General features: G+C 35.8%; 1 protein-coding gene across 7 annotated transcripts in view; it reads right to left on the bottom strand.

The window, feature by feature from the left end:
- Positions 1-27346, bottom strand: part of CEP128 (centrosomal protein 128) — a 180884-nt gene extending 153538 nt beyond the window's left edge. For 3 of the 7 annotated variants that reach the window (XM_017813894.1, XM_017813889.1, XM_017813895.1), the window contains exons 1-13: positions 27235-27291; positions 26182-26224; positions 25656-25810; positions 23717-23877; positions 22250-22336; positions 20965-21091; positions 19888-20009; positions 18757-18848; positions 17988-18060; positions 11453-11569; positions 4152-4238; positions 2675-2749; positions 1405-1537 (exon numbers count right to left, since the gene is read on the bottom strand). In XM_017813894.1, coding sequence (XP_017669383.1) covers positions 1405-1537; positions 2675-2749; positions 4152-4238; positions 11453-11569; positions 17988-18060; positions 18757-18848; positions 19888-20009; positions 20965-21091; positions 22250-22336; positions 23717-23863 — 1060 coding nt within the window. In that variant the 5' untranslated portion in view covers positions 23864-23877; positions 25656-25810; positions 26182-26224; positions 27235-27291. Of the gene's footprint in view, positions 1-1404; positions 1538-2674; positions 2750-4151; positions 4239-11452; positions 11570-17987; positions 18061-18756; positions 18849-19887; positions 20010-20964; positions 21092-22249; positions 22337-23716; positions 23878-25655; positions 25811-26181; positions 26225-27234 lie in introns of all 7 variants that reach the window. The other 4 variants (XM_017813890.1, XM_017813892.1, XM_017813891.1 and 1 more) reach the window with 4 other exon arrangements.
- Between the last annotated feature and the right edge of the window lie 373 nt (positions 27347-27719).

The raw sequence follows: 27719 nt of genomic DNA, 5'->3' as shown, positions 1-27719 counted from the left end.
AGGATGAAAAAAACAATGGAGAAGTTCTGATGTAAATGAAATTTGGCCATAAGCTTCAAGGCCAAGATTTTATCCCATCAGAGTAACACCTCCTGATTTGGAAGTCACATTATCTGTGAATTTTATGTCTGAATCCTACAAGTCAAACCAAAGTTTTTGATAAGACTAAGCTATAAATTCCTTCAACCAGAAATTCAAAGACAACTACTAGAGGTATAAAAAAAAATAAATCTCCATGTCTTCTTCCCATGTATCTTTGAAAAAACAAAAATAACACAGCAAGCTAAAACATAATTGCAAAAATTATATAAATATATGCAGACATCTTAATAGCTCCAGTACATTTTTATTTTCTTCATATTTTTACAACCGCCTTGATTTATTATTATATAATTAATGGGAAAATTAAAACATGCTCTCATTAACATGAAAGGCATATTGTTTCACGTAAATTGACTTTTCAGTAGAACATTAACTTGATTGGAGAAAAACAACTGAAATTATTATTTTGTGTTACATTTCTGAAGCTCAGCCTGTACATGATCTAGTCAATTTCCAGTGCTCTGTATAAGAGCTGTAAAACAGGGAGTCAGAGTGCTATTTTAAAAATCAAGATAATTCAGTAGCTGAAGGATTAAAATACAAAAATAAGTCATTAGCCAAACCAATTAAACATTCACATAAGCACTGGACTTGGACACTATTCCTGGATTACCTTCAGTAATACATTTCCATGCTAATAAGGAGAAAGATAAAGACTTTCTCTAATGCCTTTCTGATTATGTTTGAAAAGTTTAAATACAGATAGATAACTAACAATGAAGTTAAGACCTTGCTAAAACGGTAATTTAAGATGTAATTATATCTTGAAATTGTTTAAAGTATTTTTCTTCTAAATAAAATTATTCCAACTCTAAAACTCCAACATACTACAAACAGAAGCCCTGACTGCACCATACAGGAAAATTTTCTTAACCACTCAGGAACATATTGTTCCTTAAAAATTCTACCAGAAAGTCCTCAGCCTTATTAACTACCTAATAAATGACTCGTGCTATGATTTTCAAGATGGCAGAATTCAAACTACACAAGGACTGAAATGCAAGGTTTCTGAAAAATTATTAGTTAAAAATAATACAAATGTTTTTCTTCTGTAAAAACACTATCCAGTTTGCTGAAATTGTCTCATCTGTTTTAACCATGCAAATTAAGATATTTAATCCTAAATTAACCATCATTGCTATTTGTCTATTAATATTCAGGTGCCAATACTTATTAATTTAAATCTGAGGAATTAAGTGGCTGCTTTTGCTGAAACAATAGAAGAATTAGACTGCAATTCTAAGACAGTTAATGTCCGGTCTTACTAATTTTTAGGCTTCAAGTGCAAAATATAAGTTGTACCTGCTCTAACTCTCCTGTCATCATCTTGTACATCCTGGTAGCTTTGGCGATGCACAGCAGCATGTGAAATTTGATGTTGCAATTCTACACGGTCTTCTTCTGCTCTCAGAAGTTGGGAACGAAGATCCTCAATCTAAAATGTATGTACAAGTATCAAACGTTTAATAAAAAACAGAATGAAGGAGCAAACAGCATACTTTTATCAAGCACTAAAAGAAATAATACTACACACAAATAATATTTATAAGTGAATCTTGAGAGTACTGCAGACCGTAAACAAAAAGACAAATTACTTCCTAATTACAGGCCACAAAGTGATTTTTCAAAATGAAAGGAAACATTTTAATTTGTTATGTTTACCACAGTTGCACATTAATTTCTCTAAACCAAACAAAATGCTACCATAGTATATGTTACAACTGTCTTTTTACATAGCTAGTGAAAATATCACAATATTTGCTGTTTTAATAAACAACGTATTTTATTTAAATTGTGCTCCTTAAAAATACAATGTATTTATTCTTAACATGCACTGAGCCTTTTAACATTTTTCTTTCTATCACATACAGATAGCACTTACAAAGAAGGCGTCATGATACAGGAAAATAAAGAAAATAAGACACGCTAAAATTGAATTGGAGAAAAATACCTCTAATTCTTATTACTCTATATTCCATGCACAGTGAGTTAAATTCAAAGCAGTAATACAGCCAACTCAAACTTCTGCTAGATACACAAGTCAAACAACTAATGCTAAAAGATAAGTATACCAATTGCCCCCTTCCTATTCTAAGTTTAATCATATGTGCATCAATAGCTACTGTTTAGAGGACACTTTAGTTTTTCAGATATTTGCTTATATATTTTTATCACGTTATAATACAGCAATACAGCAAATACTTCTAGGTCATTCATTTATCTGAATTCACCAATTATAGCATGCACTTTGCATAACAATAATTACTAATATAGAAGTTTTTCTAAAGCACACTATGAAAAGAAGTTACAAATAATGTGTTTATGTACTGAAACGTACCATTGCTACCACTACTATAATTACTATATATGAACATATATACATAAAAGTTTGGAAAGCAGAAAAAGTATAACAAGAGCTCAGTCCACACATTCTAGACACTTAAACCTGTATCTTCTTTTTTCCCCTCACAAAACAATGTTAGCAGAGTATGAAATAGGAAGATTAAGCAAAAAGACTCAGACACAACCTAACATGAAAACTTTAAGATTTTTACCACGCCAAAGCAGTTACCTGATGCAAAAGAACTTCTCTACTGCCTTCAGATTCACTCAACTTTTTCCGAGACTGCTCCAATTCCTGCTCAAGCTTTCATTTCAGAGGGTGATGAAGATAGAAAAGCAATTTATGCATCATTGCATAAAAAGGTATTTTAAATTTTTAATTCTGACACAAATTAATCTATATAAGCATCTATTTAAAACAAGGTATAATATACACAATATTTTTATTTGTCCAAAATCTTAAAGCAAACTTTCATTTCTACAAAATCCCTGCTACATTTATTTAAATTACATGAAGAGAATTTAACTAGTAGTCTATAATTTTTGCACAATATTCTGTATCACACGAAGATACAAAGTCATTTGTATTATCCAGAACAAAAAAAGCACAAAAGCAAATTTTTATTGGGTTAAAAGTAAAATAACGGAAGATCAAGTTTCAAAAACATTGTCTCTGGACTTGAAACATACTTTCAAACTCAAAATGAATATTTAGTATTTGAAGACACCTTTGTTACATAGTTTATTCATGGAAGTGTTAAAGATGACATGCATTGGTACAACTGGTAATTACTAAAATCTGTGTTTTTTCTGTGTTGTACAAGATGATATATTTGAATTATTCTGGAAACAAGATGACTTAAAAATTGAAGTGCCCTGAATGTCATAAAATTAGCAGTTTTCCTAAAAACATAATATTAAAACTGTGATAATCAGATATAGTCAAACTTAGGACCATTTGGAAAAAAAACAGAAAGCAAAATCTACAAAATATTTTCTGACTTCTACCATAAATAGTTCAAAGATCCACATGGAAATAAATATAGATTTTGACAGCAGAAATTGTTATTGTTGAGATAGCAATCTCAAAGAGGATGTTGAGAGGTTGGCAAATCGGCAAAGTAAACAAGACCAGCATTAAGGGCATGAAGAGAGCAACATAACATAAAGTACTCCATAAAGGTTTAGCATAAAGGGGTATAACTACAGCCCTAGTATCCTGCTAGAAATACAAGAAATCTTGTTTTCTATGAACAGGAAGAGAGCAATATGGCAACATATTCAGTAGGAGCAATTAATAATAACTATGGTGCAAAACAACCAGCATAAGTTAGTTGCAGAGATGAAGAAAAGACGCACCTCTGAGCTGCTGCAAATAAGCAACAGCAGACTATGTATAAATTTAGAGGCAAATCAGAGAAAGAAATCAAGGATAATCCCCAAGTTATAAATTTGTCTGCCTAGCAGGATGAAAGAGTCATTAGAAGTAACACACTATAACTAAAGAGCTTTGAAAGAGAGACACAAGTTCAGCATAGCTATATTCACAGTGCCTCTGACGCAGAGAAAAACCCAAACCTTGTATTCTTAAAGAATAAAGTAAGTTTTATCCTGCTGGTTTTTCTGAAAAAGGAAGCATATACTGTAACAGATGACACTACAAACTCATTTAAAACCAACCAAAAAGGAAAAAAATTAAGTCTTACTTGTTTTTTTTCACTTTCGTATTTCACAAGTTTGTTTTTCATGAGTTCTTCTGTTTCAGCTGCTTTAGCATCTTGCTTCCTTAAAGCCTTTAGAGGAGAAACATATATTGTAAACTTCATTACAAAGGTTACAGAAGCTGTCTTTCTAAGGCTGTTAAAATTAAAAAATCTGCTGACACATTTAAGAAAGAAGATCTAGACAAATGCTGTCTGTCTGCTTCTAGTATTTCCATGTAGAGCCAATGTATATTGTTATGAAAAAATAAATATAAGTCCATGCATACATAAACACACCCATGCAGAGAACAGGGACAAATAAAAAGTCTAAACTAGCACTAACATCCTTCCGACGTATAGAGCTCCAGACGCTTAAGGTTGACCCCAAACACCTTGAGATGAAGGTCTAAAAGGCAGATCCTCTACAGATTAGTTGTGCACATATCAGAGAAGATGGATATATTTTCTAATATAAGGTGTGCATGTTATGAAAAACAATTATACAGTGCACTGTAGTAAAGAAAACGCTACCACAAGTTGTGTTGGAACTCAAAAAAAAAAAAAAAGGAAAAGGTTATTTTTATCTGAATCTGGGCAGATGCTTAAAATCACAGTATTACAACTGAATAAACTGAAACATTCCTAATCAAAAGTTATTGACATAGATGTGCCCTACTTTGACAACAACAACAACAAAAAGCAAACAAAACGAATCCATGGGGACTTTTCCTGTTCCTTCTCAGACTGAGGTATCTAAAACCATATATGTACATTTTGTAAAGTATCTTACAAAAATAATATTGCCTTGAATATCAATTTCAAAATCTTTTCCCTCTGCAAACCAACATTATTTGCAGAACACAGACAATCACTGGCAAAGGAAGCATTAGGCATGACAGACATTAATGACATGTACAATTTGCAACATACATAACCCAAGTTTGGATATCTTAAGCCACAACAATGTCATTGGCTCATTTCAAATATCAGCTGAGAGAGATCAGTAGCCATATACTGATAGTTCACCATGAATTTGATCAACTGTTAGTAAATCATGTTCTTTATCCGCACAACATGACCACCTGTCTTTCACACTAGTCACAAATCAATTAATTAGAGACCTTAGCACAAATCTTTTACTTTCATCTCATATAATGAAGCATAAGTACACCTATTCCTTTCACAATTCCTTGCTAAAACTACAACAGAAAAACAAAAAACATAGCCTGTAGAGAATGAAACGTCTTTTTCCCAGTCTGCTCTTCCCAAGCAGCATTTTCATTTTACATTTTAAAGGAATATCTCTTTTAACAAATATCCCTGAAATTTGCCTCTATTAATAGTGCAATATCATTCAGTTTTTGAACATTTTCTCTCCACCGTATAGTGGAGAACAATTTCATAGTATGAAAACAGAGTGCAAGATATTAATCAACTTCAATGAAGCTAGGCTTTCAGCTTTAGAAGTTTTGCTTTCATAAGTAGCTTTTTAGAGAAAATAAATGGATTTATATATTTATCTCACTCTTACATCCTCATCTCAGGAAACACAAGGGTTTCAGTATAGTTTGGGTTACTCTCCTGCTTGAACAGCTTACATTAAAAACTGAAACTGTGGAAGATATTAATCATACCTATGTCACTGAAAATATTATGCTACATAAAGTTACCCTTTTAGTCATACTGATCCCTAATCAGATACTAGAAGACTGTAACATATTTAAGATATTTCCCTAAGTATTCAGTAGAGATTTAAATCAATCATTCCAGTCAACTATAAAACTCAACACTGCACATATTTTACTCAAAAAGACTCTCGGCAGAAGTCCCAAAAAGCTATGTAAACAAAAGTCAAAGAGCATCACTTCAACTAATGCCATTATTGCACAAGTTGGCTGGGTTTTGGGTTGGGGTTTTTCTTTAGGTTTCTTTCTGTTTCTTTGAGTGGTTTGTTTTGTTTTGTTTATTTTAATGACTAGAAGTACCAGTTCAGAACAGTCTACTTTGAATATATGATGTGTACTACCTCCAGCTGAGCTTCATTCTTACTAGCAAAATTGGAAGTTCTGTTATATACAGTCAACTTTACGCCAACCACATTTTGGGACTAAATTAAGAATTAACATAGTATCAAAAATGCATGTTTTCATGTGCAGATTTGCCTAGAGATGTGAGCATCATAAGAAAAATACTAAAGCTGGGCTGAAATTAGAAATACTAGTAAAATTGTGCAAGATTTTCCTGCTGAAGGCAAAAAGTATGTCTCTGCATCTGTAGTACATCCCAATTCCAAGAAGAAACCACAGAAATAAATATGCCATTTCAACTTATCAGGATCACTGACTGATATTTAGGCTATTAAATAGCAATAATTTCAAATAAAAAGGCAGTATTTCCTGTAACTGATACTACAAGTATAACATTCAGTTTTGTTTTCTGCATATTGTAAAAATAGCCCATACCTATTTCATTTTAAGAAAGAAAACAGCTCATATATATACCAGAGTTAAAATACTACAAAAAGAATGTGATGTTATAAGAAGTTAAACATACTACATATGCACTGCTTCAACTGAGAAACATGCATCATTCCAGTAGGTATTAGGTAGGAAATCAATTAATCAGTCAAAATGTCATTAAGAAATGGAAACATCTGGTCATCACAGTCCGACGAACATCAGCTGTTACTGACAATTCAGAAATTGCATAGGTAATAGTTAATTCTATGTTTTGCCTCTTTCCTGTACTCCTTTTTAAATAATTCTCTCTTCCTGGTTTGTGCCATTCTTGTTTTTATCCACTAAAGATATCTCTATGTAAGTTTTCTCTTGGGAAAAAAAGAAAGAAACAAACAAAACATGTGAAGACCCCACTGATTCTTTGATTTCATTTGTTGCCTCCAAAGAAGGGTTTGGGGGAGTCAAATGCCAAATATGGGAACTAGGAAGGGGATGCTAAGGACAACAGTCCCAGCACACACTCCTCCTTGATGGCTCCCAAGCAGCAGGCAGACATTGCACAGAAGAGCTGAAGCACCAAGGAATGGTTACAGGCCTACAGTCAACAGGATTCGCCCACCAAGATCCTTCTTTTGAAAGCATTAGTATCCAGGTTGGTCAGGAGGAGGCTGACAAGGAGGTTGATGAGGCCTTGGAGGGGGCAGGTATAGAGGAGAAAACAAGAAAACAGAGAACTTCCATGTAAAGAGGTCTTCATAGCATGGTTTTGGGATGAACCAGCTAGATATTCCACTGCCTGCCTAGGTGGTCAAGTTAGATGAACTTTTGATTTGACCAAAGAGAAAATTTCTTACAGGTCTTTATAAAGAGCTCACTAGCATAAGACAGTATTAGAATATAAACCTAACTGGTATACCTCAACTCAGTATACCTCATCCATATGAATACAGAATATATCAAACCCCAGAACTTCAAAAAGATAAAATAATTTACTCCCTGTTAGACAGATGAATTTTTCCTATGCTTGGGGAAAACTATGTGGAGGATTCTGTAACAAAAATTCTCAATCTTTCCAATTTATGAAAATCTTTCAAGAGCAAATCATAACTTTCACCGCAACTTAAGTCTGCTGACTTTTCTAAGGGTTTGGGGTTTGGTCTTAGTTTGGTTTTGCTGTGTTGCCATTTTTTTTTTAATAAAACCAGATTATTTGAAAGCAATGCACAGACCACAAACTGCAATTTGCTCTTTCAAAGTGCAACTAATCAGTGAGTTATTCACACTATCAGAAATACACAAGCAGACCAGCCTCACACTATATTTTAAAATAAGGCAAAAATGTACCACATCCTAATTTGAATGAAAATCCTTTCCCTAACCTGCTACATTAGTGACTAGCATGGGTCCAACTATGCTACCTAGATGTATCAGCCAGGCATCTAAAGACAGACTACCTAGCTATTTCAGTGACAGATAGGTATGAGACTTGCTCATGTTCCAAGAAAGAGTCAGATTCAATCAAAACAGAAACCATTATCCACAGGTGGCATAGCACAGAGCCAAAGAGCAAGTATCAATGATGCCTTAAAATATCCAGATGGCTCAGAGCACAGATCAAGTTTATGTTTGTCTAAAAAGATCAGAGATAAAGATATGTAAAAAAGAATTTTCAGTATCACTTTTGACCATCAGTTTACCCCACTCTGTCCAGCAGCTTCTTGCACTTCACGGTATTTGCAGTGGGGGGAAAACAGAATCTAAGCATATAGATGCACAAAGTAAAAAATGCTTCCTGGCCCATCCAGTTGCTACCTTAAGACTAACTATAGACATTGCCTTACCACAGTCAATGGGTTCAAACTATTCTATAAAGATGATTCTGTTTGCCTGAAGCTTGCAAAGCATGAACACATGGACACATTTCACCAAAATCCAGGAAGCCAAGCACAAGATTTTGTAAAGCTATCCAGGATACCCAATGTATATAAAAGCTCTTTAAAGCCCATTTTTCAGAATGATACTTGATCTTTTTTTAGAACATAGATGCATAAATGCAAACAAACAGGAAAAGGTGATGGTATCTTTATGTTAAAAAAAAAAAAAAAGCACTGAGGAATCTCCAAATAGTTTTAGTTTACACAACTAATAAGGTTGTTAAAGCAATCCATGTATACATGTTACAGCACTGGCAAGATGTGCATATTTGTTCTCCTTTCTAATCAGAAACATGTTTGTATCATGAATTTAGAAATAATCGAAGATATAAGATTTGCATGGATTTTTTTTCTAATTGTTATTTCTAATTTGCAGTAATTGCTGTTTAAACGCATCAATACACATTAAGTTAAAAGATACATGAAAATGTAGAGAAAATTTTTATCTGCCTACACACAGCATAGATAGACAACAAATTCAAAATAAAAATGCATATTTAGAAATGAAACATGTAAAATGTTATACACAAAGCTGTCTTTATGGTCAGTATAGAGATATCATCAGTATAGATGATATCACTAGATATCATCTTGGTTAATAATTAGTCTATAATTATAATAATACTACAATACAAATAAGAAGTTTGCACATTATACAAAAGTCTGATAGAAGGAAAAGACAGACAAGGGAAAGACCAAAACAAATGTATTGTTATATTCAGTTAGACCCTGAAAATATATAATTTAATAACTGCAATTTAGGAAGATGATTCTCTTAAGATGGTAAAACACTGACAAGTAGTGGTCAGTTACAGGCACTGCACTTTCCTTAAAAATAATAACACTTAAACCTCACATAAACTTCACAAGATTTCTTAATTAAAGCAACTACTGGTCACATCCAAAAGCTAAATTTTATTTTGTTTGGTTTGAAATGTGTAACAGACAAACTAATGAAAAAATTGTATTATTAAATAGCCACAAATGCTTTAAATAGCATTTATCTGTAAATCATCCGGGCTATATTACATGACAGGATTTCAAAACTCAGTCCAAACACTACCCTCCTTTCCATTAATATTACTTGGGAAGCATCTTGAAGAAATTAAACAGAAATAGACTTCAATAGAACATCACACCCACGCAATGATCACCACAAGACTGAGGCCACTGACAGAGTTGAGTCCATCTAACTCACAATTCAAACTACAAAGGACAAGAAACAGAATAACAAAGTAATAAACTCTTAAAATTATGCAGAAACACATTTCATTCAAACAACAATTGTAGCAAAACATTTATTTTATTGTAACTAGGCTATGCAAAAGTACACAAAGCAACTCAAGTACATTCTTTCTAAAATACAGCAACTTAAGCTGTATTTTAGAACGGGGTTCCTCAGGAAAAATAACTCCCAAAAATATGTACAGAATAAAATAAAATTTGCAGCAGAAAAGATTAAACCACCTTAATTCCCAGCTGGACATCTTAGGGGAATGGAAGGTCTGGGATATACTTAGTATTTCATATTCATTTTGCATAAAATTCAAAAGATGAGCAACTAAAAAAAAAAGGTACCTAGCCTGAAGGTTCATGATCACATAGACCATGATCATTCATATGATCTATGAAAGACCATACGAAAATTCTTTGAACTACATTTGAACTCATTCACTTGAAGTCAAATTTTCCTTCTAAGGAAACCATGGCAGTGTCAATGAATCTTTAGAGATACAAGTCATCATCCCTTTAAAAGGATAAAAAAAGGTTGTTCCAATCTGTAGATAACACTATCAAATCACACCAATTCATTTCAGTAAGCATTCCTTTTCCAGACTGAAGGCACAACAGAAGAATCTAGAAATGGACGTGGGCATATTAAAGAGCAATGAAAACTGAAATTAAGCACTCTAGTTCTCTTCACCCATTAGGACACCAATTGGGGGAAAAATGAAACAGTAAGTCTTTCTGAAATACTAGCAGAACTACAATCCTTTTGATAACTTTTTGATTACTTTTTATCTACATCAACAAAGCATCTTACCTCTTTGAACAATGTCTAGCTTTACATGAAATACATAGCATCATTCTACATTAAGGTTCCTTAGTATCACTGTACAGTATAATGCCTTCCAAAAAGCATGTATACTGTTGCTAATACTAAAAGTGAAAAACAAGAAATTGCACATTTATTCTCAACTATAATATTCTATTGCATAGTTAGAGATAACATCACAAATAATATCTTAAGCAAAGTGAAATAAAACGTTACACCATGTTAAGACAGATTTTTCAAAATAGGAGTAAAATCAGAAAAAGTATTTTTCATACATTTCCTAAAACAAGCAGAAAAAAAAAAGATAGCAGCTGTCTCAAATTTTAATTTACTTTATAAACATTTCTATTTGTCTCCTAAATGATATTTTATATTTCATCAGATACTGTTGAATGAAACTGAAAAGCAATGAAAAGCTGTCTGGCCACTACAGTGCATTTGATTGTTTGTTGAAATAAATTTAAAATAAACTATTCACTGTAAGTAGTGATTGATTCACTGCAAGCAATTGATTCACTGCAAGCAAACATTTTAGAAAACAAAATGTTTTCATTGAGAAAATCCAGCTAATGACTTGCTTTTGTTTGCTTGGGGTTTCAGGAAGGGCATAGGGGCAGGTTCTTAGAACATTTGTGGAAGTTACCAAAAAGGTCTAAACATAGTCAGGACAGTATAATGAAGAACTGAAACTGTACTTGGTATCATCTAGTCATAAAAACAAGCTGAGCTGGACTGATAGAGTTAAAAAATGTGCCACAGATACGAGCACTTTTGTCAGTTTGACAGGTACAGGCTCACAAAAGCAACACATTCCTAATTAAATCCTAAATACAGGGGAAGTTTTCATTTGCATACCTCTTGTACTTGAAGAGACATATGTCCCAATTGGTCCTGGCGCCTTTCTACAAGCTGTCTTTCAGCACGCATCTCTTGTTCTATCTCCTGAAGTCTTCTCTCTACGCGTTCTGATACCTTCAAATGGAAAAAAAACATGCTGTAGGAAATTAGTGTGCCTTTTACTACATGTGAAAACAACAACGGCAAAAAGGTAAATAGAGTATGGGGCACAAAGAAAAAAGAACAGAATTTGTATTTTATTAAAAAAGATTTAGAATGATAGAGAAAATAGCTCGTTACAGCAGTGAGTACTCCAGCAGCAGGGAACCAAATAATTATCTTGCCAGCAATATCCTCCTTTAGGTATATGCATATTTTCCTCTACAGTGGTGGTTCTATTCCAGTGTTGAATATCTCAGTATCAAGTTTAGTGCAGCCTAACATGAAGCTGCAATATAAAAATCATAACTTCTCTGTCACAAACCTGATTAACCTCTCAAGGGATATTTCTTTCACATATCCAGTCTGCAAAACAGACCAATGTTTGCCTCTTTTATGCTCTGAAATCTGTGAGTGAAAAGTAGTAAACAAGAGCCAAGTATAAGAGAATGACTGTAACAATACAAAATAATTACATCACTTTAAGCCTTTTTCCCAATATTTTGTGAATCCATGCACAAACCAATACAAATAATAGTAGTTATTTATTAAAGCAATTGGGATTATGAACACTATAGCTCAATCTTAAACTACAATACCAGAATTACTTCACTTTAGCAATTCAAGTTGCTAGCAGACAGCACCCTCTTGAGGCAGCAAATTAAATTTATTTTGTTAAAGATTAGCAAGAAAAATATTTAAGTATCATTTCCTCCCTACCTTAAAACTATTTTAAACAACCAATAGAAAGCAATGTATCTATTATCAAATGGTATTTAGATAAAAAGAGAAAGACATAAAACACCATTCAACTACTAGTTCTAATGTACATGGCGGGGAACAAGTTCTCATCCTGCTCTATTAAGGACACTTCTACTAGCTCTAGGCATATGCACACATAGAAAATTTTAACATGAGCAACACACATGTGCAGCAACAGAAACATAATTAAGGTTACACATATTTTGGGCTTCACAAGGTTTAAAGAATGAAACAGCCTTTTTCTTTACAACAGAATACATCCTTTGGAAAACATTTCTTGTTTGCACAGTCAGATAAATAATAAGCTTACAGTTTGGAATGTGGTGTTTTTCCTAAAACCATCAGGAGATGCATTAGAAATGTACTGTGTCAAACCACGCTCCTTCGTGTATGTTATGAAAGCTCTGCAGTCATAATCCAGAATAAAAACTAAGGTATAAAAAATAAAGACCACATGATGTTTATTTTGACAAGTACTACTTAGGGTTACTTTTAATAAGTCACAAAATACTCCAGCTGACAAAAAAAATGATACTATGTATCAGGAACAGAAAACAACACTGTCCATAAACTTGTATCCTTGCTGAAAACCAGGAAATAAGCTGTCATCCTTTTCCCCGTGTACACCTAAAATAAAAAAATGAAACTGTAATGTTTCTACATATTTTTTTAAATTTTGGCTACGTGTTTTTGAAGGCAGGAGCTTTCTCAGCTCTCTCATGCATCTTTTTCAAGTGAAGTTAAACAAGCAAACACTAAAGATATCAAGAAAGAAAACGTCTAATTCTGACTTGACAAAAAATTCAGAAGTAACATCACCCCCAAAGATGACACTTAAAAGGAGAGTTCAGTGCCTTCCTCATTGTCATGGGTCTAGCTCACAGCATGCACAGATAACATGACACAAGGCAGCACTAGACAAGCTTTAAATTCCTGCAAACTTCAGATTTCATTGCAAATTCTCACTAACTCAGAGCAAGTAAGAAAGCAACTTTGTCAAGTCATTTGTCTTGCCTTTGACTCCCTTCAATTTATTCCAGAATAAAATTGTTGTATTATTTCTAACAAGATATTGAAAAAGATGCATTATATATTATATTTGTCACGTGCAGGGAAAATTTCAGCATTACAGCTATAATGCTCTCTAACAAAAAAAACCCGAAAACAAACCCCACAACCAAAACAAACCCTCAAACATCTTGATGCCACTTACTGGAAAAAACACCCTTCTATCAAGAAACTATAGTTAGTATACCTAGCATATTGCTAGCTTATATTCTCTGTGCAGAAAGCACAGAAAGAAGAGGCTGGGAGGGACTTCAAAGGCTAGCAAACTTGCTGCCTGATTAAACACACGACTTTTTACATCTATATCATTTTTCTACAAGTCTATTTACCTGCTGAAAAACATTCACAGAAAACTTAACAGCTTTGATTACCTTGCCTCTAAAATTACCTGTTTTTCTTAAAGCACAATTTTAGTCTTCCTTGTTGAATTTTACAGCTACTAAGCTTTATCCTGTAAGCCACATCCAAGACTGGATTCTGGATTTAAGTTCTGTTTCCCAACACACCTGAAGTTCATCTGCAAATATAACAAAAGTCTTACACCCCCACTGCTGGTCATTAACTTGCAGTTTAACTTGCTGGCAAATATCATTGTTAAAAAGGTGTTAAACAAGAACCTACTTTCTTGGCACACTGTGTCAGTAGTTTTTCCCTCTTCAGCAGGGATCAGACCAATTGCTTTGGTCTTCCTGAGAAATATCATGGGAGACAGTGTCAAAAGCCTTGCTGAAGTCCAGGGTAGACAATATCCACTGCTCTCCCCTCATTCACTGGGGATTGTCCCATTGGGTTGTCCCATTGTAGAAGGTAAACATGTTTGTTAAGCATGATTTCCTTTTGGTGAATTCATGTTGACTACACTGAACCCCTTCTCGTCTTCCACGTGCTTAGAGTCGGCCTCCAGGATGAGCTGTTCCATGACCTTTCCAGAGACTGAGGTGAAGCTGTAGTTCCCTGGGTCCTCCTTTTTGCCCTTTGTGAAGACTGAAGTGTCAGGGACTTTCACCCAGTCCTCAGGCACCAACTCCTGATTGCCATGATCTTCCAAAGATGACTGAGAGTGGCCCAGCAATGATGTCAGCCAGTTCCCTCTGCACTCACAGCAGTGCAGAGTGTACATGGGAGGAGGTGCATCCCATCAGGGCCCACAGATTTGCAGAGGTCAAGTTTGACTGATTCTCATTGACCAAGGGAAAGTCTTCCTTTCTCTGGACGTTCTCCCTCATCTCCTGGGTCAAGGATTCCCAAGGGCTGGCCTTGGCAGTGAGGACTGAACTTCACAATCTCATAGTAGCCAAGGCTGCCCCCAACCTTCACATCTCCAACCAAACCTTCTTTGTTAGTTAGCATAATGTCCAACAGCATACCTTTCCACGCTGGTTCTTCCATCACCTGCATCAGAAAGTTATCATCAATGTTTTCCAAGAACATCCTGGATTGTTTGTGCCTTGCTGTGCTGTTTCTCTAGCATATGTCAGTATGGTTGAAGTCTCCTATAAGAACCAGGGCCTGTGATTCTGAGGCTACTTCCAGCTGATTCTGAGGCCCAATCTACTATCTCCTCCTGATCAGGCAGTCTGTAACAAACACCCACAACAGTAACATTCCTTGCTAGTCTGCCCTTTTGTAATAACCCATACACCCTCAACTTGCTCATCATCCTCCCTGAGGCAGAGCTCCACAAATTCCATCTGTTCTCTTGCATAATGGGCTACTCCACCATCTTGCCTTTCTGGTCCATCTTTCCTAGAAAGCACTTAGCTATTCATGACAACATTCCAATCATGTAGCTCTGTAACTTCGAAGACATTCAAGACTTGCAACTGCACATAAATTCCTACATCTTCCTATTTGTTTCCCACACCATGCATGGGTATATTGGCACTTTAGCAAGGTGTTATCTCCCACAAGAATTATGTTCCCTGCTTTTGTAGCCTCTCTGACCTTCCTCAGTTTGTCACAGAGCCTGTAACATACAACAACAGGGATTAAAAAGAGAAAAATTAGAAACAGTAAGTGTTAACTCATTATATAGTACATGCAGAACAAACTCTAAAACTCGCTTGTCTTCCTTTGTCCCAAATGACCTTGACTTAGGACAAGATTTGTACTATGACAGTATGTATCTTGACCTCTGAATCTAATAAAAAATCTTAGTGTAGACAAGTGATTCGCTGAAGAACAGTACAAAGAACGACATAAAATACTAGCACTAAATTACTGCATTCAGAACATATTAGAATGTGATTTCAAGCATGCATTTTTAGCAACATAGACCATGTGAATGATGATGATGACACTAGAGCTATGTCTCCACACAGTTTTCAGGTAGCAGCCAAATCTATGAAAATGGATTAGGCTATCAAAAATTTCCCCCCCCTCGCAATTAAACACAAAGAATAGAGTGTCCTTTTTAAAACAAGGGTGACATTTAAGTCATGCAGCTAAATATAATCTTGTGGAAGATGCTGGATGTTTACTATTCAACAAGGAGCATCCTACTTCTTGAATTTCTCTCCTGTTTTTCAGCTTTGTACTGTTATTTCTAGTGCACAAGTCCTGCTAATTGAAATCTATTTCAACAGATATTTGCTGCCTTTCTTGTATGACCCAGTTTATCACCAATGCATACTTAAAACAGGAGTATTAAAATCACAAAAACAGCAAATTTTTTCACTGTCACTTTAAATATTGTTAAACTTTTCCCTCATGGTAAATGCTAACCTGTGTTACACCTTTTACAAGTCACCTGTGCAGTACCAAAAATCCTTATATCAGATCTTCTGAAGGGCAGTTCCTTATCCGACAATAAGCCTTGCTCTCTGAGATACTGTAACCACAGTAACTCCAGGTAAGTCCCATTTCACTTGACATTGCTGTCTTTTTCCAGAGACACAGCCTACAACCACTTTCTAATGGCACCATCTCAAGTAAGCATCTACTTAATTTTATGTATAAAGATCAGCATCTTGTGTTATTTGGGATGTACTTCTATCCAAGAGATTGCAACAAAATATCCAAGAGGGCTATCTTATATAACCATAAATTAAGTATTTGTCTCATTGCTTATGGACGTTCCTCTAGCAAACTTCCAAACACTTTTCAAGAAAAAAGAAATCTCACAAAATGTCTTGTTAAGAAAGAGATTTTAATATAGAGAGAGCTATAGGACCTGTAAGTCTTTATACCAAAACTGCACATAGATTCTCAAGTACAAGGCCATGAAGAGTGCTTGACATGAAACTATGCCTGTGTCACCACCCTAGACACCGTCTGGTTTTTATATTGGGTGGAAAAGCTCTCTTTACAGGTAAAGTTAATGTGCATTCATAGTGTTGCGTGGGTCTTAAAGTATTCAAATTCAGCATCAAAAAGGCTCTAAGAATCATAAACTCTAATAAAAATAAATTCTGAACTAGTGACTCAGAAGAACTGTAGTGACTAGACCTTTATCATCACACATCTAACTACACACAGGCAATTTTCAAACAGCACCAAATATACCAACGAGTACAGCTGTAAGAATTTAGATATATGTCTCTACAAAAGCAAAGATTTAAGGACACTAAACTGAATGTTTCTACCATGAGCTTATCCTGTGAAATTATCAAGATTTCAAGTTGACAATTTATTGCCAAGAATCAGCAGAATATAAATACAAGAATGGCAATGCTGGAGGTGATAAACACTCCAAAGCGCAGTTACAAAGGCACTAAAGACAAAAGTTCCTGAACAACTTTGCATAAGGAAATTTTGAGGAAAACAGTGTTTACTCTTACCCAACCCACTTTCACCAAGGACATATCAATTCTGAATTAAGCAATCTCATTAGAAGAATTCTTAAACACAAACACGTACTAAAGGATCTCAAACACCTACAATAACAGCCCATGGTTTCTACATGCATCTAATCTCATGCTTTGCTATGCACACCATTAGAGTTATTTTTATTCCTAATGTCCATACTAAATTCCCCTCTTTTGCATTTACTTCATCTCATTCAGTCTGCCAGCCTCATCGGGTAATAGATCCATAGGCTTTGAACAAGGGCAAAGGATTTGCACCTTGTATCGGAGAGCACTGGTAAAGCAGCAGAACAGAAAGAGTGCAGCCCAAACAGACTCCTTCCATTTTGCAACACAGATGGTAAGGATTGAAAAAGACGGGGAGGGAGGTAGGGAGGAAGAAGAAACAATAGTATTTATCAACATAACATGGGAAAACTTTTATCTTTCCAAAGGTAGCTTCAACAAGTATAACAGCATTCAAATCGATGTTCAAAGTTAAAAAGCAGATCTCTCCAAGGCTGTGAATATTGAAACAGAAAAATCCATAACATACACCCACTTTTACTTGAAACAAGTGCCTGAAATATAAAACTTGTCTTGCTAATTTCACTATGGAAAGGTAATATCACAACAACCTATAGTAGCCTTAATAACATCATGTTCAGATATACACACCAATATGTGATACCGATTACCAACACACACATTAAACTAGAAGCCCACATCCTGCTTAGAATACTAAATAGAAATAATCTTTTCATATTAGTCACACTCACCGTTTCTTGTCTTTGGGACTCAGTGAGCTTTTCAGACAATTCTTCTAGAGTCTTTCTTAATTCAGCATCAGTCCTTCATAGAAAAATACAAGTAAAGCAATATTCTACAGTGCAAAAACTAAATAACCATAATAATTTTAAGCAGCAACAACCTCCTGGAATTTTATGCTACTTCAGTTTTTTCTACAGCCTCTAAATTCCTAGCAAAATTAGAGACAAGCCTCAAGTGGAAAATTCATGATAAAAAGCATTTCCATTCCTCAAGTAAAGCAACAGAGCATCTAGCATCAGCTAGGTATCAGGTCAACAAGTAAAAAATTATGGACACATCTACACAGTCCTTCTGAACAATAGTTTCCTACTAGGAATTAACAGTCTAATTCCTGTTATTCCTATTCAATAAAGCACCATATGTTGAGAAAGTATGTACTTTATGGGCTGCATGAGAGCTTGCCCTCAAGGGACTCCAGTACCAAGAACAAATAAGGAGCAAAGCTGTAATAAAAGAAATTCCCAAGTCCTAGTTGATTTCTCCATATATTAAAAAATGTGAGGAAAGCAACATATACTATACAAACTGGAATTGACGGGTGATATTTACACTTAAAAATACTGCAAAAAATTACATAAATTAAGCAGTTGATAATACTGCTTTCATCTAGGCGTTGTGCAATCCCTCACTCTCCCCAAAGTTATTTTTTGAAATAAAGAAGGGTTTAAGAATTATTTTCCACACTATCCTTCACACGGAGTTATATTCTGTTTATACCGATTTCTCCTTGAAAGCTCCCGACTGATGTCATCTCCTAGGCGAACTTGTTCACTGCTGAGATCTCGAAGAGACTGATGGAAAGAATGCAGCTGTAAATTAAAATACACAAGTTAATCCAAGGCTTAGAAACCCTTTTTTGCTGTGATATTCCAAAATATCTACGTATATATACATACATAATATATATATACACGCTTTCTAAAATAAAGCAGATAAAAATAAAATACAAAATAATAACATTCCATTAATTATAGCTGAGCCTGGATGAGGTTTGCACACTTTTATTCAACCCTTCACAACACATTCTCATTGAAGTTTAACTTTCAGTAACTTATTTGCTAAACCAAGTTTCCCAACTATGTTTTTTTTCTGTAGTTCAGAGCTTGGACATTGCACCTACTTTTAAACCTAATGCAAAGCAAGTAGAAAGATCTGAACAGATGAAGTCAGGAGAGACACCCTTCGTGCTAACAAATGCTAGTATAGGTGAAACAAAGTTCTGTCCAGCTATATATGTTACTATAAATAGATGACATATGAAATTGAAAGTGAACGAGCAGAACACTGTGATGTCTTCAGGAACTACCGAAACATCAAGAATAGGTATTTTACCTTGCCCAAGACTTTACATACTCTTTCTATCAGAGCTTGAAAAAAACAAAAACAAAAACACATGCCTATTTTCCTCTGTAAAATCTCCCATTTCTCTCATTCAGCAGGCTCCCAATTTATAGTCAAAGTTTTAAGGGAACAAATAAAAAAAGTAACAGGTCATCCATTCTTCATGGGATAAAAAGTGACAATTAATCCATCATAAACCAAACTATTGCTGTCAACAGTTCCATGGCCAGGACCATTGTTATACAAAACCCTGATTTATAATATCCATTTGTTTTGTGCCTAAGATTTAAACCTGGATCTTCCACAACCCAGCTGCCTACCCTGAACATTCAGACATGGGCTCTACCACGTCCCCTGTGTGATTAATCAGAAATTTCAACCTGACCTAGGAAACTTTGAAAAAACACAGCACATTTTCAAAATTACCTTAGCTAGAAGGAATCAGAATGGGAATAAAAGGGGACAGATTGCCTATTTGGGGAAACAATTCCCATTAGTGCTCTGTACCTGGTCCCAATTATCTGTCTCATTGACAAATCGCACACTTGCAGATCTAGACCTTCGATGTTTATTGCCCTGTGAGTCTCCGTAATCCCTGAGAGGAGAAGTAGGCAGGAAGTGGCGGTTCCCTTTATGAGACAAGAGATAAAAAAAAATAAGTAGGAAGACAAAACTTTGTACTGGAAATTTTTCATTTTGCTTCAAGAAAAATGCGTGTTTCCTCTTGCCAATATCTTTATAGACCACATTACAGAAAAAAAACTATTAAATTAAATAATATGCACAAGCATACGCCTTTAGCTCTTCTCAGGATTCTTCTTCATGTAAACATTTCTTACCTATGACATACATGTATTCCAGAAAGAGGTTTCCTTTGTTTCTCCAAGGAGGAAGAAGTTGTTTCCTCAAATTTTATTTGTGCTAGCAACGACTTTTCCTTCACGTGAATCTATTAGAGCTTCAAACTGCTGTACTTCACAGCTTTTACATAGGAATGAAAGTTATAGAGCTTTCTACTAAAATACATTAAACACTAGTTCTGGGAGGAATACTCCTCCAAAACACATCTTTTCTTAAAATACAATAAATTTTCAGAGGCAAACAAGAAAAAAACCTACTTTTCTGTAGTTGATAAATTGGTTCTGTTTTTTCCTTTTTCACTGAGCCTTACATAATTTCATCTACATCCATAAACTCATGTATTTAAAATTTAAATTCCCCTTTTTGCTGTGAAGCAAGCTTCAGAAGCTGCCATATCTTTTGGCTTTAGCTTTAACTTGTATGTACCTAAAACTCATGCAGTGGACATAGGATCTTCTCAGCTGAAAGAATCAACGTTTCATTTAGATATCTTGGGATATCAGCAGAAAATACTATGTAACAGAAAGCTAGAAGAATTTACCAAATAAACAACAGTGTAAATTAATGCAGGTCTCCCAAATTTCTAAACTGAATTTCTTTAAAGTAATCAATGATGACTTTTCATGCCCCTATCTCTTACACTTTTTTTTTCTTAATTTCTTCTTTCTATACCACAGCTATATGACCTAATTTAAGTATATTCCAGCAGTTTAAGTATTTTACCTGACGGTCCTTCTCCATCCAGATCACTAGGATATAAGCTTGAGAGAGATGCACTTCTCATTCCAGAGTTTCGTGTTAGTCGCTGGCTCCTTAATTGACCTATAGATTGTTCCAGTGTTTCTTTTAACTGCAGAAAAGTTATAATTTATTGAAATATGAACATAGACTCATTTCTTACAAAAACTGGAAAATAGTATTTATTTTAAAAGTCATTAAGAGAATCGAAATTATTTTTAAGCCAAGTACAGCTATGAATTAATAATAACTTTTCTTCAACATCTCATATATCATATTCCTGTATCATAATTATAGCAAAACATGTTTCCAACATTGGTAGCTTCAAATATCAAGTTTCTTAAATCCGATGGTGCACATGGTGCACCATAATGAAAACCCAAAAGAAAAGTTTGTCTCCTGCAACCAAAATAAGACCTATTTGCCAGCAATGCTCAATAAGAGCCCTGTAGAATCCAGAAAATAACTTCAAATTATTTTTTACTGGAATTGTTCTACCAGCCCTACACCTGGAATCAATTTTACATATGGCTATCAAATTTCCCTAAGCAGCTTTACAGCAATCCCTACTTTTAGTAGTTTTACTTCCAGGAAAAGGCAGCCATTGCCAACTTAAGAATACAGAAGTAACTATAGTTGTAAATAAGTTCCTCATTCTTCAAACTTGCATCTCATTTTCTACAATTGTATTTACTGACTTTGGTTCTTAGCCACTTGCTTTGTCACACCTTTATTTGACAATCCATAAAACATCAGTTTCTGAAGGTTCTCTTTCTAAGAGAAGCTTATACACAATGGTTAAATTGATGCTTTAGAATTATACACACCATGTTGGATCTCTTTCTCTGAGAAACGCAAGCCTTCTTCACTCTTTCTCTCTACCTTCATATGTAAAATATTCCTACATTTCATATGTGTCTGTTTCAAGGAAGCACCAGCTACAGTTTGTTTGTAATCAAGTTTTAAACCTCTCTTGCTCCACCAATACTCTATTTTAGCTATCCATCTTGTGCTTGGCATAGTACCATAACATAACAATCTATTGGGTCTCATAAACCAGAAAAATACTGAAGCTACAAAACCTGTCAGCAAGTTCCATTACATAACACATTACTATATTTTGATTTAGATTGCTCAAATAAATATGCAAAGGTTCTGTTTACAGCTACTTAACTCCTTATATATTCTGTCCATTACTACTAAGTTTTCAGCTATGAATTTTATTAATGGAAAAGACTAAAGAAGTTAAGATAAATTGAAAGCTGCTCACCGTTGTTATTGCTTCGGTTTGTTCCTTGTTATATTCTCTGTACTGTCCTAGCAAATGGTCAACATGTCTCAGATTTCTGTTGGTATCCTTAAATAAAAAAGTTTTAGAAAAAAGTCAAAACAGAAACCTCCTCTAATCAAACTTTACTGTTGCCTTTATTATTCTTGGTTTCTCAGATTAAATTGATAAGACAAGTGCTTTTTAAATGGTCTATGCATTCAAAATCCTATTCAAGTAACCACAATCTGAAGTGGTACAGCATGGCTAAAGGGAAGAAGAAAAAAAAACCCACCCACACTATAATTTCAGTACAACAGTAAGGCCTCAGCTTCAAATAAAAACTTTTTCAAGTTTCAGCAACTCTGTAGAAAAACCTTTTTAACCCAAAGATCTTAATTTTACCTGCGTATAGAACAAAATTAGTTAACTAAGAAATAACAAGTTTTTTAAGATGAACACACTAGGTAAGGTGCCTGCATGAGCACTTTCTGATCAGATGAACAGCTGGATCAGATGGCAGATCTGCTGAAAAGCAGTCAACAAAAAGCAATTAGCTTAAAATCAGAATTTCAGAAGAGCACCTAGAAAGAGGTTAGACAGAATCAGAATACCAAAGAATACCAAATATTTAAAAATATTCAGATTACATTCTTATTAACTCATTTCTTTTTCTAGATTGATGTTTATTTTCCACCTAAGAAGTTTTGAGGTTTATTGATTTTTCTCTTCCTGCATATTAAAGGGAAAAAATATTCCTGGCCAAGCAATAAGTGATAAAACATATGCCCACCCACTTTGGGTATTCAGAACTGTCAGCTAGAGAAGATTGGGAATGACTTCTCAAGCAATAATGCTGTCAGGATAGCTAAGCGTCTCCTCCCACTTGCAAAACAGATTCAGATATTCCCTCCACTGCATCCACTGAAGCAGCAGGAATTAGATGAACACTCTTTCTTGCTCAGGTATGTATCTCTTACAAGTTTAGAAATAATGCTTCTTACTGTACTGTTCCACATCTAGAAGATATTTGAAATGTAATCTCTATGATGAAGGAATTGACTGCCTACATATTTACTTTATCAGAAATTTGGAAATTTTACACAGTACAACGCAACCAAGACAGGGCTGGAAATTTCTGCTAAAAATGTATTGCCTTTTGGGAGAATCTGAAAAATCTTATTTGGTCTTATTCACTTTGCTAACGTTATAAAGGTATTACCCAAAATGTAGTTGTTTCTAACAACATTCTATTACTGTCTGAAATAACAGCTGTATAAAAGTGTAACAAGCTACACACTTTCAGCTCAAAAGCAGTACAATCAATGTTCCAAAACCTTTTTGGTTTGCACAGAAGGCAATGTTTCTCATCTATACAGTATACTCCACAACTTTAGAAATGAAAACTTGGTCCTACGTTACAGAAATGCAGACTCTATAAATACTTTAAAACTGTGTTTTGTAAACAACCTGTAAAGTGCTTGCTAAAGTATGGATTTTCTCTGTAACTGCTTCAGCACCATAGTTCTGAGCTCTGTTGTAGGATGCTCTCAAAGGCAGCCGTCTTCCTGTTCGACCCGTAAGAAAGTTGTCTGAATCACTGGATGAATTTGCCATTAGGATCTTGCAATCTAAGTAGGAAGACCAGAAAAAGTAATGTATGTTAAATCCTCATTGTAACTGAACAGTCTTGCACAATAATTCCAAAGCAACTTCATAGACTCAGACTACATTTCCATTAGCCTTTCTAATTTGGGTCAGCAGGATGTATTTTTGAAGCAGATCTTCCAACTGCTCCTTATTATCTTCATTCACATCACAAAGCAAAAGGCAGAGCCTCTTAGGAGCAAATTAAATCAAAAGATGCACTCTCAATACTTCCAAGTGTTCAGTACCCATGGCAAGATCATGGCCCCAAGCAAATTCTCCCCCCAGAACATACAGTGGAGATATCAATGCTTTATCAATTGTTCGAGTCTGCAGAGCCATTCCCCTTTACCTCATACTATTGCTAAGCTCTATTCAGGTTGCCCAGGGCCAGCTAAGACAAACAACCCCAAGTAACTGTCTTAAGCAAGTCTAGGAATCAGTATCTTAATGACTCAAGGAGAACCAGAAATACTACAGGGGAAGGAAGTGTTTTAAATAGAAGGGAAAGGAAAGAAAACTGTGGCCAGGAAGTTATAGATTAATCAATTTAAATATGTGGAAAAAATTAAAATGGGCTATTTTAAGTTTTCAACAAAAGATCTGTTCTCAAAAAACTTACAATAACAGTGTATGTGTTGATATCAAATAAATCAATCTGGTAATGAGTAAATTTGTTAAACAGGGAAGAAGCAGTAGAGGTCTTTTTTTTTTCTTTAAGTCTGGAACACACATGACAATCACAAAAGTAAGCTGAAGTAAAACGAACTAAGCAAGCTTTCCTAAAACTGGCTAAGTATCAGAACTCATAGAGCAGTTAACAGAAATTGTCGAATCCCAGAGGTATCAAGCAAGAACCTAGAGTGAATCCACTGTATCTTTTCATTAAGTGACCTGATAATGTAATATAATAAGTTGATTAAGTCTGCAGCTGACACAAATACAGCTGCACTGGACAAATACAGCTAGAAAAACTGAAGTTGGTAGAAGAAAGAGGTACGGAGGGGAAAGCTTCTAGTTGAATATGCATCAACAGCATCATCTTCTAGAAAGAAAAAGCTAACACCACACAAGTTGTAAAAATAAGGGTAATGTTGTGAATTGTAAAATATTCTTTCTATTCTCCAATGTTAATTTGACATAACCCAGATTATTATATTGATGCTGAGGCACTTCACTTGACTTCAAAAATTACTTGAGGCAGTAGAAATACAGCTTGTAAGGACAGAATGGAGATTGATAAGTCTCAAGTATGGCAAGATAGAGGAGGGAAATGCAAACAGTTATGCCTAGTATAGTAAAGTCACATAGTAATAACAACCCTCAAAAAGTAGGTTAGATAGAAATATTTTCTTAGACTACTACACACTGCAGCAGTTTGCCTAAAGGTCATGGAATCACATTCACAAAATCTGTGTTAATATCCTGTGTTGGGAGACAGTCTGAGGCTACTTAAGGGAAGAGGAAACAGACTGCCATACTCTTGAAACCCCTTTAGTCCTGTAGTCAACAATACCACCAAAAAGAAAATAAAGGTATCATTCTTCTAGCCATTAGAGCTGAAATTTCCAAAAGAAACCATGGATGGATCCAAAGTTTATACTGTATTTTATATGGAGGCAACTTTTTCCAGATCCTTATATTTAGTTTTTAAAAGGTTGTATATTTCTGTCCCCCCAGACTTGGATAGAAACCTTTCAAACACGAAGGAAGAGTAAATCAACATGCTCAGTCTATGCTCAAGTACACCAGTATTCCTTACATTTTCTGAAGTGGTGAATTTATCTCATCTTCCATCTTCTTATGTCACTAAAGCACATTTTTCTGACAGTATCAGAATTCACTATTCCAGTGCCTCTCACTCTAGTCAGCTGCAATGAAGTCTTAATGATGCTGAGTAAGCATAAATACTAAACACTGGGAAACAGGAAATATGGGATATTTTCAAAGACGAAGAAAAATAAAATAAATAAAACACTGGTAGAAATAACAACATGGAATAATACTGATTTTTACCATAATTTGGTTTTAAAAAAAATTACAAAAACCAACAAAGAAGTTGACTCAACCATAAGAGCCCCAACTACTGAAAAGTAAAGACACTAGAGAAAAAAAAAAAGGGAAATGAAGATTTACAACAGGAAAGATTAACTGGTTCATTTTCAGCTGACCAAAAATAGGTTCATTAAGATACTTACTAGGTAAAGCACTGAAGAAAGGCCAGTAAGCAAGGTAAACATAAAAGAAAGCACTGAACAAGGAGGACATTTTGTCTCAAGAAAACTTACTATTTGTGATTAAGTAGCATTCCTTTTTATTCTCATGAGCAACCTAAAAGGAACCACAAGTACTTTTAAGTTGATGAAGTTCTGTTTCATATAAAGCAACATCCTCATTTTAAAAGGAAATACAGAAGTTTCATTTTAGATTTAAAAAAAAAATCATAAAGGAATAGAAATTTGTACAAATGTTCCATATGCACATTGCCTATTAATTTAAACAAAAAAGAAGCTTATCACTTTTCCCAAAAACCTTGACTAATTTTAGCACATAATCATACAACTTATTGGGTTTTAGTTCTACCCAAACAGATCATAACTTTTCTTGAACTGATGAAAAGCATCAGTACTCGATACTTTTCTTTCCTGCAGAAAATAGGGCATTTCATTTTTACTGAGGACTCTCAGGGTAAAACAAACACGAAGCAGACCTGACGGTCTTAACAGCAAGTTCTCCAGCTCAGGTAAACCACAGATAAAGTCACCTGATTACTCCTCAAGTGTTTTTATTTGTCCAGCTCTACACAGACTAATATATCACTAGGTAACTGACTTACTGTTAAAGGTAGGTTTGAAGCTTTATAGCTAAGACTTATAGATAACACCTGAAAGGCCCTTTCTTTCAATTTGAGCCAGGAGGAGTTTTCAAAAAGCCAGGAAGACGATCCCACTGGTGACAGTTCGCCATCGTGCTTTCAGGCATCTGTACCACATTTTATTATCAGTTAGTGACACCGCGCTCCGCTCCTCAGCACCACGGCCTTGGGGCCGCGGGGCACTCCAGCACGGCTCCGAGCACGCCGGCGGCCGGGACCCCGCCAGGCCCGCGGGCTGTCCCGGGCTGTCCCGAGGAGCCCCCGCGGCCCCGCTCCCCGCGCCTCTCGCCGCCGCTCCCGCCCGGCGCCGCTCCAACCCGCGCCCGCCCTCCCGCGGCGCTCCGCACCCGCACAGCCCCGTCCCGCACAGCCCCGTCCCGCACAGCCCCGTCCCGCACAGCCCCGTCCCGCACAGCCGCCCTGGCCGCAGTCCCGACTCTGTCCGTCCCGCGCCCCCGGCTCTCACCGCACGGCGCCCCGAGGCGAGGCCACCCCGCTTCCCGGGCACCTCCCGCCCGTCTCACCTCGCCGCTATGGCAACTTGAACTAGCCGCCCTGCTGCCCGCTGCCGCAGCCGCCGTCCGGCGTCGGGTTCCTCGCAAGGCTCCGTGGGACAGGGAGTCCAGAAGGCGCAGCCCCGCCGTGGGACAGGCGGGGTGCAGGACTCCAGCGCCCGAGAGGCTTTGCGGCGGCGGCGCCGGCAGCGCGGAGAGGGAAGGGCGGACCTCGCCCTGCGGGGAAACCGGAGGGCCTGCGGGGGGGATGAGTGGCGGTGGTGGAGGACCTGTCGTGGCGTTTATTAAAGTTGTTAAACTCTAAACCTTTACCAAATACGCGCTGGTGTTTACAAACACGTCAGGTAAACGATCGCGGAGAGCAGAAACAAAAGTTGTTGCCCTGGCAAAGCAGGCGAGGCTGTTCCAGTTCCGAGGAGACGGCACCTGGCTGATC

This window comes from Lepidothrix coronata, unplaced genomic scaffold, assembly GCF_001604755.1.
Source record: "Lepidothrix coronata isolate B3197 unplaced genomic scaffold, Lepidothrix_coronata-1.0 Scaffold43, whole genome shotgun sequence".
Lineage (NCBI taxonomy): Eukaryota > Metazoa > Chordata > Aves > Passeriformes > Pipridae > Lepidothrix > Lepidothrix coronata.
This window is presented reverse-complemented; position numbering and strand designations above follow the sequence as displayed.